Source organism: Glycine soja, chromosome 16 (genome assembly GCF_004193775.1).
Source record: "Glycine soja cultivar W05 chromosome 16, ASM419377v2, whole genome shotgun sequence".
NCBI lineage: Eukaryota > Viridiplantae > Streptophyta > Magnoliopsida > Fabales > Fabaceae > Glycine > Glycine soja.
The window spans coordinates 15603315-15617357 of NC_041017.1; the positions used below are offsets into that span (position 1 = coordinate 15603315).

At 43.8% G+C, this 14043-nt stretch overlaps 1 protein-coding gene across 1 annotated transcript in view; it reads left to right on the top strand.

The window, feature by feature from the left end:
* Positions 1 to 11977, top strand: part of LOC114389796 — a 23649-nt gene extending 11672 nt beyond the window's left edge. The window contains exon 2 of the mRNA XM_028350525.1: positions 11589 to 11977. Coding sequence (XP_028206326.1) covers positions 11589 to 11977 — 389 coding nt within the window. The remainder of the gene's footprint in view (positions 1 to 11588) is intronic.
* Positions 11978 to 14043: the final 2066 nt, after the last annotated feature.

The following is a 14043-nucleotide window of genomic DNA, read 5'->3' on the forward strand; positions in this document are numbered from 1 at the left end:
TCTCACTGGTGAGGGTAACTAGTACCCAAGGTGAGGGCGTGTAGCCTTCTCAAGGCGAGGACATGTAGTCCTCTAGAGGTGAGGGCTGGTAGCCCTCTGATGGTGAGGACGTGTAGTCCTCTCAAGGCGAGGACGTGTAGTCCTCTCAACGGTGAGGGTAACTAGTACCCAAGGTGAGGGCGTGTAGCCCTCTCAAGGCGAGGACATGTAGTCCTCTAGAGGTGAGGGCGTGCAGCCCTCTGATGGTGAGGACGTGTAGTCCCCTCAACGGTGAGGGTAACTAGTACCCAAGGTGAGGGCGTGTAGCCCTCTCAAGGCGAGGACAGGTAGTCCTCTGGAGGTGAGGGCGTGCAGCCCTCTGATGGCGAGGACATGAAGTCCTCTGATGGCGAGGACATGTAACCCTCTGAAGGTGAGGACATGTAGTCCTCTCAAGGCGAGGACGTGTAGTCCTCTCAACGGTGAGGGTAACTAGTACCCAAGGTGAGGGCGTGTAGCCCTCTCAAGGCGAGGACGTGTAGTCCTCTGAAGGTGAGGGCGTGCAGCCCTCAACGGTGAGGGTAACTAGTACCCAAGGTGAGGGCGTGTAGCCCTCTCAAGGCGAGGACATGTAGTCCTCTAGAGGTGAGGGCGTGCAGCCCTCTGATGGTGAGGGTAACTAGTACCCAAGGTGAGGACGTGTAGCCCTCTCAAGGCGAGGACATGTAGTCCTCTGGAGGTGAGGGCGTGCAGCCCTCTGATGGTGAGGACATGTAGTCCTCTCAAGGCGAGGACATGTAGTCCTCTGGAGGCGAGGACGTGTAGTCCCCTCAACGGTGAGGGTAACTAGTACCCAAGGTGAGGGCGTGTAGCCCTCTCAAGGCGAGGACATGTAGTCCTCTAGAGGTGAGGGCGTGCAGCCCTCTGATGGTGAGGACGTGTAGTCCTGTCAACGGTGAGGGTAACTAGTACCCAAGGTGAGGGCGTGTAGCCCTCTCAAGGCGAGGACAGGTAGTCCTCTGGAGGTGAGGGCGTGCAGCCCTCTGATGGCGAGGACATGAAGTCCTCTGATGGCGAGGACATGTAACCCTCTGAAGGTGAGGACATGTAGTCCTCTCAAGGCGAGGACATGTAGTCCTCTAGAGGTGAGGGCGTGCAGCCCTCTGATGGTGAGGACGTGTAGTCCTCTCAACGGTGAGGGTAACTAGTACCCAAGGTGAGGGCGTGTAGCCCTCTCAAGGCGAGGACAGGTAGTCCTCTGGAGGTGAGGGCGTGCAGCCCTCTCAAGGCGAGGACATGTAGTCCTCTAGAGGTGAGGGCGTGCAGCCCTCTGATGGTGAGGACGTGTAGTCCTCTGGAGGTGAGGGCGTGCAGCCCTCTGATGGTGAGGACATGTAGTCCTCTCAAGGCGAGGACATGTAGTCCTCTGGAGGCGAGGACGTGTAGTCCCCTCAACGGTGAGGGTAACTAGTACCCAAGGTGAGGGCGTGTAGCCCTCTCAAGGCGAGGACATGTAGTCCTCTAGAGGTGAGGGCGTGCAGCCCTCTGATGGTGAGGACGTGTAGTCCTCTCAACGGTGAGGGTAACTAGTACCCAAGGTGAGGGCGTGTAGCCCTCTCAAGGCGAGGACAGGTAGTCCTCTGGAGGTGAGGGCGTGCAGCCCTCTGATGGCGAGGACATGAAGTCCTCTGATGGCGAGGACATGTAACCCTCTGAAGGTGAGGACATGTAGCCCTCTGATGGAGAGGACGTGTAGTCTTCTCAAGGCGAGGACGTGTAGTCCTCTCAACGGTGAGGGTAACTAGTACCCAAGGTGAGGGCGTGTAGCCCTCTCAAGGCGAGGACAGGTAGTCCTCTGGAGGTGAGGGCGTGCAGCCCTCTGATGGCGAGGACATGAAGTCCTTTGATGGCGAGGACATGTAGCCCTCTGAAGGTGAGGACATGTAGTCCTCTCAAGGCGAGGACGTGTAGTCCTCTCAACGGTGAGGGTAACTAGTACCCAAGGTGAGGGCGTGTAGCCCTCTCAAGGCGAGGACGTGTAGTCCTCTGAAGGTGAAGGCGTGCAGCCCTCTGATGGCGAGGGTAACTAGTACCCAAGGTGAGGGCATGTAGCCCTCTCAAGGCGAGGACATGTAGTCCTCTGAAGGTGAGGGCGTGCAGCCCTCTGTTGGCGAGGACGTGTAGTCCTCTAAAAGTGATAGGTACAAGTACCCAAGGGTCCACCCTTATGAGAAAGCAAGAGATCGACTCATCGAGAGGGCCGGTCATCCCAAATCCACAAGATTTGGACATTTAGATGTAGGGAATCTAGGTAGTTAACATGATTTTGAGGGATGCAAATGCATGCAACCTTTGTTGTGAAATTTGGGTAAATGCGGACTTTATATGAAACAATGTAATGGAAAGTTGTACAATGTTCATGGCATTCTTTCCCTATTTTGTGATTTTGATTTTGATTTGATTTTTTTTTTTTTTTTTTTTTTTTTTTTTTTTGGAAAACACAGATTGACTGCCCTTTTGAAAAAGGTGATAATTCATGCAACCTCATCCTATCTTTTTGCAAATCTCTCCGGGAACTCCCTCAGAGTGTATGTTCTTTTTGATTTAGTCACTTGACCGTTTTGGAGTGACGGGAATGGAGTCGTTTGATAATTAATCAATCTATTGAAATCCTAGGGTTTGTCCCCCTTTTTTTTTTGTTTAAAAACCTCGATGGGTGAGAACTTTTGATCGGCCCCTATGTTCACTTGAGGCTCATGAACGGTGCCCCTCATTGCCCCAGTGTAAGGCTTTGAGGTACCAATCGTTGTCTTTCGTCATGACCTTGTAGGAGGGAACCTATTGGGTGAGAACTTCTAATCTGCCCCTAGGTTCGCTTGAGGTTTTTGCATGGTGCCTTTCGTTGCCCCAGTGTAGGGCTTTAGAGGTACCAAGTGTTGTCTTGTTTTCACGACCTCGTAGTGAGGAAGAATGAAAGAAGCAGTTGATTCTTGCAAAAAGAATTTTCTAAGGACGAGAAATAGTTGAAGGATCTTTCAGTTGATGGATTAAGTCTAATGACTCCTATGTAGAAGCAAGATGTTTTGATGTTTTGATGATGCCAAAGGATCAAGTGCTTCCAAGTTTTATTCAAGACAAGAATCCAAGAAAGTCAAGATATATGATCAAGTTTGATCTCTTAGAATCTTTAGGAAGAAGTTTCCAAATTGAAGAAGCAAAAGGTTTGACCAAAGAATTCTATCATTTCAAATTGAGATTTGCTCTCTGGTAATCGATTACCATTAGTTGAAAATGTTTTAATTCAAATTTTTAAAACCTGTAATCGATTACGTAAGTCTTGTAATTGATTACCAGAGGGGATTTTCAGAAAATAATTTCCAAGAGACATATCTATTCAAATGTTTTATGAATGGCCATTCAAATGTTTTAAAGAGAGTTTTTATTGCCCAAACAGTTTTATCCTCTCGAAAGATCAAGAGTTTTTCTGAACTGAAATGTCTTATCCTCTCAAAAGATTCCTTGGTCAACCACTTGCATATTCAATAAGGAATTTTTGATTGATCTTCATTTTACAATCTACCTCTTTTACGAGAGACCTCTTCTTCTCTTCTTCTTATTTCTGAAAAGGGATTAAGAGACCGTGGGTCTCTTGTTGTAGAGGATTCCTGAACACAAGGGAAGGGTTATCCCTGTGTGCATTGTTAATCCGAAAAGAGAGATTGATAGTTCAATTGGGGAATAGTCTTTGCATCTTAATTCAACCCCCCTTTTTCTTAAGGTAACTGAGGCCATTTGTCCAACATCCTATTCTTGATAACTCACTTCTCTCTAAAAAGACAAAATGAGGTCACATGAACGTCTATATTTTTACTTGAAAACACAGTCAATCAAATGCCTTTTTATTTTTTATTTTGAAACTTATTTGTTTTGAACTTTGTCGTTGTTTTACGGCACCCCCACCAACGTGCAAGACGAGTAATCTCTGATTGAACGGTCTTGGAAGTCCAAACTCAGGAGCACAGGTCACTTGAGCAAACTGACCAATGGCTTGCACTTGAAAATCCTGATGAATCATTAGAGACATCTAACAACAGTTTTCAAAATTGCCCCATGTGTGGCATCTCTTGTCAATGTCAGGATTTACACGCGATTCTCCTCAAATTTCAGCCAGCCCGCATCAATTAGACCTTGCACCTTACGCCTGAGGGTCATACAGTGCTCAATGGAATGCCCCAGGGCTCCCCCACGATATGCACATGTTGCGTTCGAGTCATATCCTCAGAAAAATGGGGGTTTGAGGGAACCTAGCAGGGGTTATGGCTACCATTGCGTTATCAAGTAGATATGGGAGCAAGTTAGCATATGACACCGGAATTTGGGGTGAATCCTACAGGCTTTTCGCTGCAAAATTCATTTCTTGGTTGGTGTTTTTTTTTTTTTTTTTTTTTTTTTTTTTTTTGGTTTGTGCTAAAGGTGGTCTTCATCATTGGAAGTGCGGTAGACAGGCTTTGTGGTTGATTTAGGGATGGCCTTTGTGGATAACTGGGTGGTGGGTAAGGAGGTGGTTTGTTATTGACTGAGTAATGACATTGTTGGGTTTGGTGGGAAACTTGGCCGTACAGGAATGGCAGTCACAGCATGGGTTTCTCCCTCTTTCTCACCCTCCTCATTTGCCCCAGTTTTCTCAGTCGTCCTAGTAGGATGATCAACTTTTCCTCTTTTCGGACCCACATCGATCCTTTCACTGGCAAAGACCAAATCCTCAAAGCTTTGAAGGTGCGTAGCCCACCATTTTCCATAGTAGAATACTGGTAATGTGTCTACTATCATTGTCATCGTTTTTTTTGTCATTGAGGTGCCACTTTGAGCTGCCAGGTTCTCCACCTTTGGGCGTATTCTTTGAAAGATTCGTGCCCCCTTTTTGCACACTTTTTGTAGTTGCATCCTATCCGGAGCCATATCAGAATTGTACTGACACTGCCTAATGAAGGCAACCATTAGGTCCTTCCAAGAATGGACTCAAGAAGGTTCCTAAGTTAGTATACCAGGCGACAGTTGTCCTAGTAAGACTTTCTCAGGAAAAATGTATCAGCAGTTTCTCATCTTTTGCGTATGCCCCCATCTTCCGACAGTACATCTTTAGATGGTTCTTGGAGCGAGTAGTCCCCTTGTACTTGCCAAAGTCCGGCACCTTGAACTTGGGAATGACCATGTTTGGGTATTAGGAACAACTTTTCTAGGTTAGCAAAGGCATAATCTTCACCTCCTTCAATGGCCCTGAGCCTTTCCTTTAGATGATCCGCCTTTCCCTTTTCGGCCATAGCAGGAGGGGCTCTTCCCACCGCAAAATGCAATGGTTGTGGTTGTGGGCGAAACTGAGGGCCCTCCAAAGTGTTTTCAAAGGGTATACCACCAACTGCTTGCCCTTCAGTGGCATATCCGAGCCAAGGCTCGAAGTCAGCTAGATTGTGGTGGGGAATTTCATGTGTCTCCCCCATGGTTTGAGAGATATGTGCCTGATGAGGTTATTGGTTCTCAATGAGTATCGGAGTGGAGTTATTGAGATTTTTATTGAGAGTGTATGCCACATTGGGTGGTGTATAGTTGGGAGGCAAGCCATATGATGGGAAGGCGTACTCGTTTTGAATTTGCACATCATGGGGTCATCCGTACTTCCCAAATCTTTGCCTACCATATTTGAGGTTGGATGATTCATTTGCTTGAGGCCAGATGGGAGCATCGGGTTCACCTTAGCGACAGCGCTAATAGCGACAACTATAACCGCATTGGCTTCCATCATCTTCTTCATGCTCATCATGGCCTTCATCATTGTGGCCATTTGCTCTTTTATGGCCTCCATTTTCGGCCTTCATCTTCTCTTGCACCTCCTCTGCTTCACCCATTACTCTAGCTCTAGCACGAGTTCGGTAAGGGCGCCGTAAAGCGTGTCCTTTTCTTTTTGATAAGTTCATTTTATTTTATTTTATTTTATTTTTCAAGGAAAGAATGCAATGAGCAATGCAACCAATGAAAAGCATGGATGCATGCGAATGATGTACAGTCGAAGTATTGTGAATTTTTACGCAGGATATGGGGTTGAATCAATTTAGATTTTCAACATGGTCCATGACATCTTTGTCAAGGTGAAACTGGAAGTAACAAGGACATAAACAATCCTAAATATGTTTGGCAGTAGACGAAGCGGTGATGTGACTCGATTCATCTTTTGCCCCAATTTTGCAAGATGGTTACTTCCATATTTCAACTTGACTTGATGAACCTTTTTGTAAAAGCATGAGCTTGGTTCAACCCTATAATCCAAGGAATGGCAATTCTGATCGCCAATACTTCAACAACATCTCATAGGGATGAATGACTCGGGCATACTTTAAGCTTATGCACGGAAAATGTAATTATGAAATTGAGATGCCCGAAGAAACACCATTTCCTAGTTAACCATGCATTAGGTACCATGTTCAATTATTTTGTTTTTTAAGTGAAACGGGTTTATGATCCCAACATGGTTGGCTCGTGGTGCCTAACACACGAAACTAAGAATGTAGTGTGAGGTTTCACGCTTCCCCCTTTTTTGTTTTTGTTTTGTAGAGGAAAACGCAGGGATGAGCAAACATGAAAACAAATGGTATGCAATTTTGCAGATCAAAAAGTTTGTTGAACGCATATGCATGATGATGCCATGACTCATGCAAAATGTGAGGCTGGAATATGATAACGGACAAATGCAGGATATGTCCATTATGATGTTATGAAGAGATGCTTATGTGGTGCATGATATGAATGCCTTTTACGGACACGAGAGCCCGGAAAATTATCCCTTCTTACTTGCGCATTTGGGGGCGCAGTGCCCCATGTGTACAATTAAGAAGGTGATATGGACCTTCCGGCTTCCCGTGACAAAGGACGAGACCAACATACAATGCATACTAGAGATAAAATGCGGGAATGACTTGATTCGCACTGATTTTTGGAGTAAAAACGTGGGATAAACTCATTTTTTTCAAAAAGTTATAACTAGTCAAGATCTGAGCGACAATACAAACTTCCTAGCGGTTTCTAATCATATGGTCCATTAAGTCTATCATATGTTGACAATAGCTGAGAAGTCCGTGGATCTTCTTGGGGGCGGAGTAGGTGTCCGCCATTGCTTTGGCCTTGGCTAGCAATCGGGGAAGTTCTTGACTCCTGTTCAAAGTAAGAGCAAATCGGTCCATCCACATTGTTGCCTCTTGGTGCCATGAATCAATTACCCTCTCCCTTGCTTCGCTTTCTGCTGATATCTTGGCGTACTCATCCTCTAGCCTTTGCTCGTGAGTCGCCGCTAGATTTAGCTTCTCTTTGCACTCATCGATGACGGCCCACATATTCCCTTCAGTCTCGCTTAACTGTTGGGACAAATTTCTTTTCGACTTAAGGTAAGCCTTTAGCTCGTCCTTCAAGATCATGCCTTTGAACCGTGATGATTCCTTTCACCTCTTCGGAGCTTGAGCTTACTATTGCTGCCCTATAAAGCCCCTCAAAACTTTTCTTGCACGTGTTCTTCCTTTCGGGCCTTCTTGGTTTCTCGTTCCAAGGCTTCAGCGGTGGCCATATTGACGTCCCTTAGTTCATCATACTCTTTTCAAACTTTGATGGCTATGGACTTGAACTTCTCTTCGACTACCCAGGCTCTTTCAAGCTCTGCCTTTAGGGCTTGTACCTCATCACTTTCTTCCGAAGCTTTAACCTCATCATCTCTCACAGTCTTTAGATTTGGGAGCCAATCCAGTCCTTGTGTTTGGACTCTCAGCCACTTATGATAGCCGCCGATGATCCCATTACTGCTTCCCCTAAGCTCTCTGTCCTTTCTTCACGCCGCATCCCATGCCTTGCGAACTCCTTGGAGTACCCTCGCGTTGTGGTCACTGAAACCCCGTGCGATGAAAGGCGTGATACTTTCATCTTATGGCACTCCTCTCATGGGGTAGCCAAGCTGTCTTATGGCAAGGACGGGATTATAATTAATACAACCCCTTGTTCCATCAAGGGAACATTTGGACATCCTTCGCATGAAGATAGAATCCTGATTCTTCCTTCCTTCTAGCGAGGGAACAAATTAACAGACGCCCCTCCATGCTAGCCAGGAGTTGGTCCCAATTCGCCTTTCCTTTTTCGATGCACGAGCGGTGACCTTGTAGCGGATAGACGGGCCTACCTTCTTGGAGAAAAAGGTGTGAAACCAGCCCCACATAGAGAGCTGGAGTACAGCAAACAATCCTTGCATTGCTTTCTTCACATCGTCGGTCGAAGGTGTCATATAGGTCGGCTAGCATAGCGACAACCGGACTTTCCTTGTGGTTATGATAGGCGAGAAAAACGTCGATCGCTGCCAGGTCCACCAACCCACCCACATTTGGAAAGAGGACTCCCTCGAAAATCAACAGTGTGAGAACATCTATGAATGGGGTCCACTCGCCTTTATCTGCCAAGATTCTTGCTTTTACCTCCAAATATTTTCTCGGTATTCCGACCACCCCATTTTCGACTTGCCTTCGGCGGTCTAATTCCTGCGCCGAGATTTGGACTTTTTAGAAATTCTGGCCAATGAGGGGTAGAACCCTGAGAAGAGGTATGGTTTCCTTCCCCCTAGAGGACATCCTAGGATCTCTTCAAATTCTTCCACCATTGGTGATAGCTGGAAGTCCCCAAAGATGAAGCACCTCAACGGCTGATCATAATACTGGGCGAGGGAGGCAATTGGTTCCATGGAGACTTCTACCCTAGCTAGGTCCCAAATGCTTACCATAGGCTTTGCGGAAGGCTTGCCGTTGAAGTTGACCCATTAATTGCCCCAACTTCCATAAACTGGTGACCTCTAAGCTCTTGATTTTGACTTGATAAAACCTCTTTTTAAGCGAAGGCTTTTGACTTGATCCCATGTTTTACTAAAGTGAAATAAAATCTAGTGCGAATCAAAACTCCGACATCTATCATGGGTGAAATGGATGAATGCATGAAGGAATGCATATGACACAGATGCAATCTAGGAAAGCGGGGGTCCGGGGAATTTGTCCCCTTCTTAGATACGACGTCTAGGGGTAGCGAAATGCCCCAACGCACGTTTTTAAGAAGGCGACACGGACCCTCCGTTGGTTTGTTTACAGTAGGGATCAAGACAGAACCCATATGCAATGCCTATGCAAAAGACACAATGCGGGAATGTGCACAGTACGACAATATTCACAAACAAATATAAGCAAAAGGGTATATGATACTCATGCATGGCAGTGTGAAAAATGGCACGCAGCGTGTTTGCTTCGTGCCCCTATTTAAGGGACCTATAAGGGAGAGAACTAACTAGGCTTTTAGCAATAACCCCCAAGGTAGTCATATCTCTCTTGATGGTTTCTAGAGGTATCATCCCCTTCGAAGAACATACTGCAGCAGTAGGGACTACTAGCAACAATATGTTTTCAAAGAGAAAAACTCTAGATGAGGGTTCACTGTAATCAAGCAAGTCGGAGACCTAGCATGATCACAGATTCACCTCCACTCCTTATGTTCCCATGAACCCGGGTATAGGGCCCTTTTTCACTCACAGTGTGTGCAAATAGTGTTAGTGTTTGTGTGCATCAAATGAATAAATATTTACCTCATGCATACATTCTAAAACTCACTAAAAGCAACAAATAGTTTATATACACAAGAACATAAAACAAATAAAGGGAAACCAACAAAGGAGAAAGTCATGATAAAACATTGCACAAGATTAAATGGCCTAACTCTCTAAAAAACAGTCCCCAGTGGAGTCGCCAACTGTCGCAACCTACCCTTCGGCGGGAGGGCGACGCGAGACTCGCGGGATGCGTGTTCCACGAAAGGAATACGCGCGGAGTCGCCACCAACGTTTATTTGAGGAAAACGTCGGAAAAACCGGAAAAGACGCGATCTACGAACTTTTTAGTGAAAGGTTCGGGAGTTGTATTTACGCACGGGGAAGGTATTAGCCCCCCACACGCCCGTCTCAAGGGACGGCAGCCTTTAATCGAATGTGCAAACATGACTTTGATTTTTATGTTCCCTTTTATGTTCTTATATCCTTTATACCCTTTTTATATTTTTTTCCTTTTTGTGGTCGACAAGGGTGTTTCCCTTTGCTCCTACGTATTCCTCAATTGCGATGAGGAAATCAGACCTACGTAGTTCTTTCTTATCAAGCGATTCTTTTTTACTTAAGTGGTGATCATTTTAAGGCATTGGACCTTAAAAATGATCCATTTTACTTAGTGAGAAATTGAAATGACAAACTTCAAAAGCCTATTTTTGTGGACGAGCTTGACTAGGCGAGTTGATTTTAGCCTTAGTTTCACTTTAGTTATTAATCAATTCGATTAAGAATGAGAAATCCCAAAGAGAAAACGTCCGATTGATTTTCCGCTTTATTTCACTAAAAAGATATTTTTTTGATTATTATATTATTTTTTTACCTCTTTTTGATTTCCAACGTGGTTACGGCATGACCGAACGGTCGGAATTGATTTTAACCGAAGTTAACGGATAATATAATTCAAACGTTCGGTGGAAATTTATTTTATTTTTAAGTTAAGCGAGAAATGACTTAAGCAAAATGGCTTAAGCATGTCAACAGGGGGTATAAAAAGTAAACAAAACGAGAAAAAATGCACGAAACACAATGTGGACCACTACGGGTACATAGAATGAATCGAAAAGCTTGGTTCGAGGTATTTACCCGTTGAAGATCGAAGAACGATGAAGAACGAATGAAGAACGTCGAAGAACGGTTGAAAGCTTTGCGAGATTCCTCACGGAAAACGTTACGGAAACGTTTCGGAAGCGCCTCGGCTTAGATTTTCTTCACGGAAACAATTTTTCCAAGCAAATTCGAAAGAGAGAGAAGTGCCTAAGGGGCCGGACCCCTTCCTTCTTGCCTTCCTCAAAATAGGGGAGGTGGTTGCCGCCCAGCTCGCCCAGGCGAGCTCAGCTCGCCCAGGCGAGCAGGGTTGCTTCCTCCAGAAGCAACCGCCTTCTGGAGGAATATTCCAGAGGGCCCAAGTGGGCCTGGGTGCTATTTGCACCCCCATTTTTACTAAGTACACCCCCCTCTGCTGTTTTTTGGTGATTCTTTTTTCGTAAAGTTACGGAAACTTACGAATTTCGTAACGATACTTGTTTTCTTTCCGTAATGTTACGGAACCTTGCGGATTACATAATCATCCCCTTTTTGACTTACGGAATGTTACGGAACCTCACTTAATTATGCAACGATGCTTCCATTTGATTTCCGGTGTGTCACGGAAACTTACGGATTGTGCATCAATATTTTTTTGGTTTTTCGGCATGTCCTGGAATTTCACAAATTGCCTAATGATGGGTGCCAAGCACCTCACGAGGACCAAAGAATGGTCGCACGTCATCGAGCAAAGGTCCCCGGACGAAATTAGGGTATGACAACCTGTTTGGCTCCAAGTTTGAAGTGTTTAGTGATTACAAGAGCCTTAAGTACCTATTTAGCTAGAAAAAGTTGAACATGCATCAACGGAGATGGTTAGAGTTTCTTAAGGATTATGATTTTGAGCTTAGCTATTATACAGACAAAGCCAATGTAGTGGCTGACGCCTTGAGTAGGAAATCCCTACATATATCTGCCCTGAAGGTTAGAGAACTAGATCTTCAAGAAGAGTTTAGAGACCTTAGCCTTGCATGTGAGGTTACCCCTAATAGTGTGAGACTAGGTGCTTTGAGGATTACTAGTGAGTTGTTAGGAGAAATCAAAGTGGGCCAGAAGTTTGATCCTTTTCTGAATACTCAATTAGAAGTCATAGCTTCAGGGAGAGATAGTAGTTTCAATGTGGGATCGTATGGAGTCCTGAGACTTCAAGATATAATTTGTGTCCCCAATGTGCCTAAGCTTAGGAAGATGATCTTGGAGGAATCTATCACAACCTACCCTACGACGGGACGGCGAAGGCCAAATAGATAAGCCAAAGCGTTCGTCTTCTAGGGAGAAAACATGTGGAGTCGCCACCAACGTTTATTTGAGGAAAACATTAGAAAAAACAAAAAGAAGTCTACGGATTTTTGAAAATAAGGGTTCGGGAGTTGTTTACGCATGGGGAAGGTATTGGCACCCCACGTGTCTGTCACAAGGGACGACAGCCTTTAATCAAGTGTACACAATGTGACTTCAGAATTATTTATTTTCCCCTTTTTATATTTTTATTTTATTTTTTTGGGGTCGACAAGGGTGTTGCCCTTGCTCCTACGTATCCTCAGGTGCGATGAGAAATTCATACCTACGTAGTTCTTTAAGTCTGAATGTTTGTGTGTTAAATTGATTTTATGTTTTTGAAAGATTTATTTTAATTATAAACAAAGAGTCATTTAAGGCGTTGGACCTTGAAATGATGTTTTAAATTTTGAAAAATGGAGAGAATCATTAAGGCGTTGGACCTTGAAGCAATCTCAAGTGATATTTGATGAAATGAAGTTTAGTTATGAGTTGGTTTTATCTTGGTTTTGTTTATTAACTTTCAATCTTTTTAAAGACAATTTTACAGCACTAGTGAATTGTTAAGATTGAACTTTACAAAGATAAAGGGATTGTTGATGATAGATGAAGAAGATGAATGTGCACATAATAACAAGGGGCACCCTTAAGGGTACATAGATCACATTCAATCCTCAAAAATAAAAAATAACCGACAGTCGCACGAAGAACATCGAACAAGGAATGATGTAGGGAATGATCATGGTCGCAATTCGGTAGCACCTCGGCTTCGTTTCCTCATCTTTCTTCTTCTTCTTTCTTAATTCTCTCAATTCTCTCCACTTTTGAACCTTGGAACCCCTGTCAGCCCCCTAGCACGCTTATTTATAGGAAAAGGGTCACTTGGGGCAATTACAGCTCTCCTAGGCGAGCTAGCTTCTTAACCTTGAAGTCATTTGGTGGCCTAGGCGAGCCAAAGGCTAGCTTGGGCAAGCTAGGGTCCAGGAAAACCAAAGAAAAGACCCTTTTGCCCTCTTTCTTGGTATCTTTTGCCTTCCTGATTGAAACACTGAATGATTCCTTGCTTTGCACTATAACTGGCATTCAACACCGTAAGTCAACTAGCAAGGATCAAAAGATCAACGAACGATAGTCCCTGGACGAAATTAGGGTATGACAGTTGTCCCTCTTTACTTATCTTTTATTGGAAATAAAAGGGAAGTAAAGATAAGGACACTAATTTCGTTCGAGCGATCTTGCTATTCGACCAAGCAACTGGCAAAAACCAAGGAAGTGAAACCGAAAAACAAGAGGACATTGAAGTTTTATAAAAACATAAAATGGATGACATTGAACTCCTGTAGGGAAGAAGACATTTGAAGAAGTTTTTTTTATTATTTTTTTATTTTTTTTTTCAAAGTATAGAAACATAGGACGTTGAGTCCTAAGAAGCACAAAGACAAGGACATTGAGTCCTATGAAAAATAGGAGACGTTGAAGTGTTATAAAATGTAAAAGACAAAAGACATTAAAGTCTTGTAAATGTAAAAGACAGAAGACATTGAAGTCTTGTAAATATAAAAGACAGAAGACATTGAAGTCTTGTAAATGTAAATGAAAACATTGTAGTCTTGGAAAACGTAAATGACTAAAGATATTAAAGTCTTTGAAATGTAAATGAAGACATTGTAGTCTTTGAAAGCGTAAATGACTGAAGACATTGTAGTCTTTGAAATATAAATGAAGACATTATAGTCTTTGAAAGCGTAAATGACTGAAGACATTGAAGTCTTTGAAATGTAAATAAAGACATTGTAGTCTTTGATAGCGTAAATAATTGAAGACATTGTAGTCTTTGAAATGTAAATAAAGACATTGTAGTCTTTGAAAGCGTAAATAATTGAAGACATTGTAGTCTTTGAAATGTAAATGAAGACATTGTAGTCTTTGAAAGCGTAAATGACTGAAGAATTGAAGTCTTTGAAATGTAAATGAAGACATTGTAGTCTTTTGAAAGCGAAAATGATTGAAGATATTGAAGTCTTTGAAATGTAAATGAA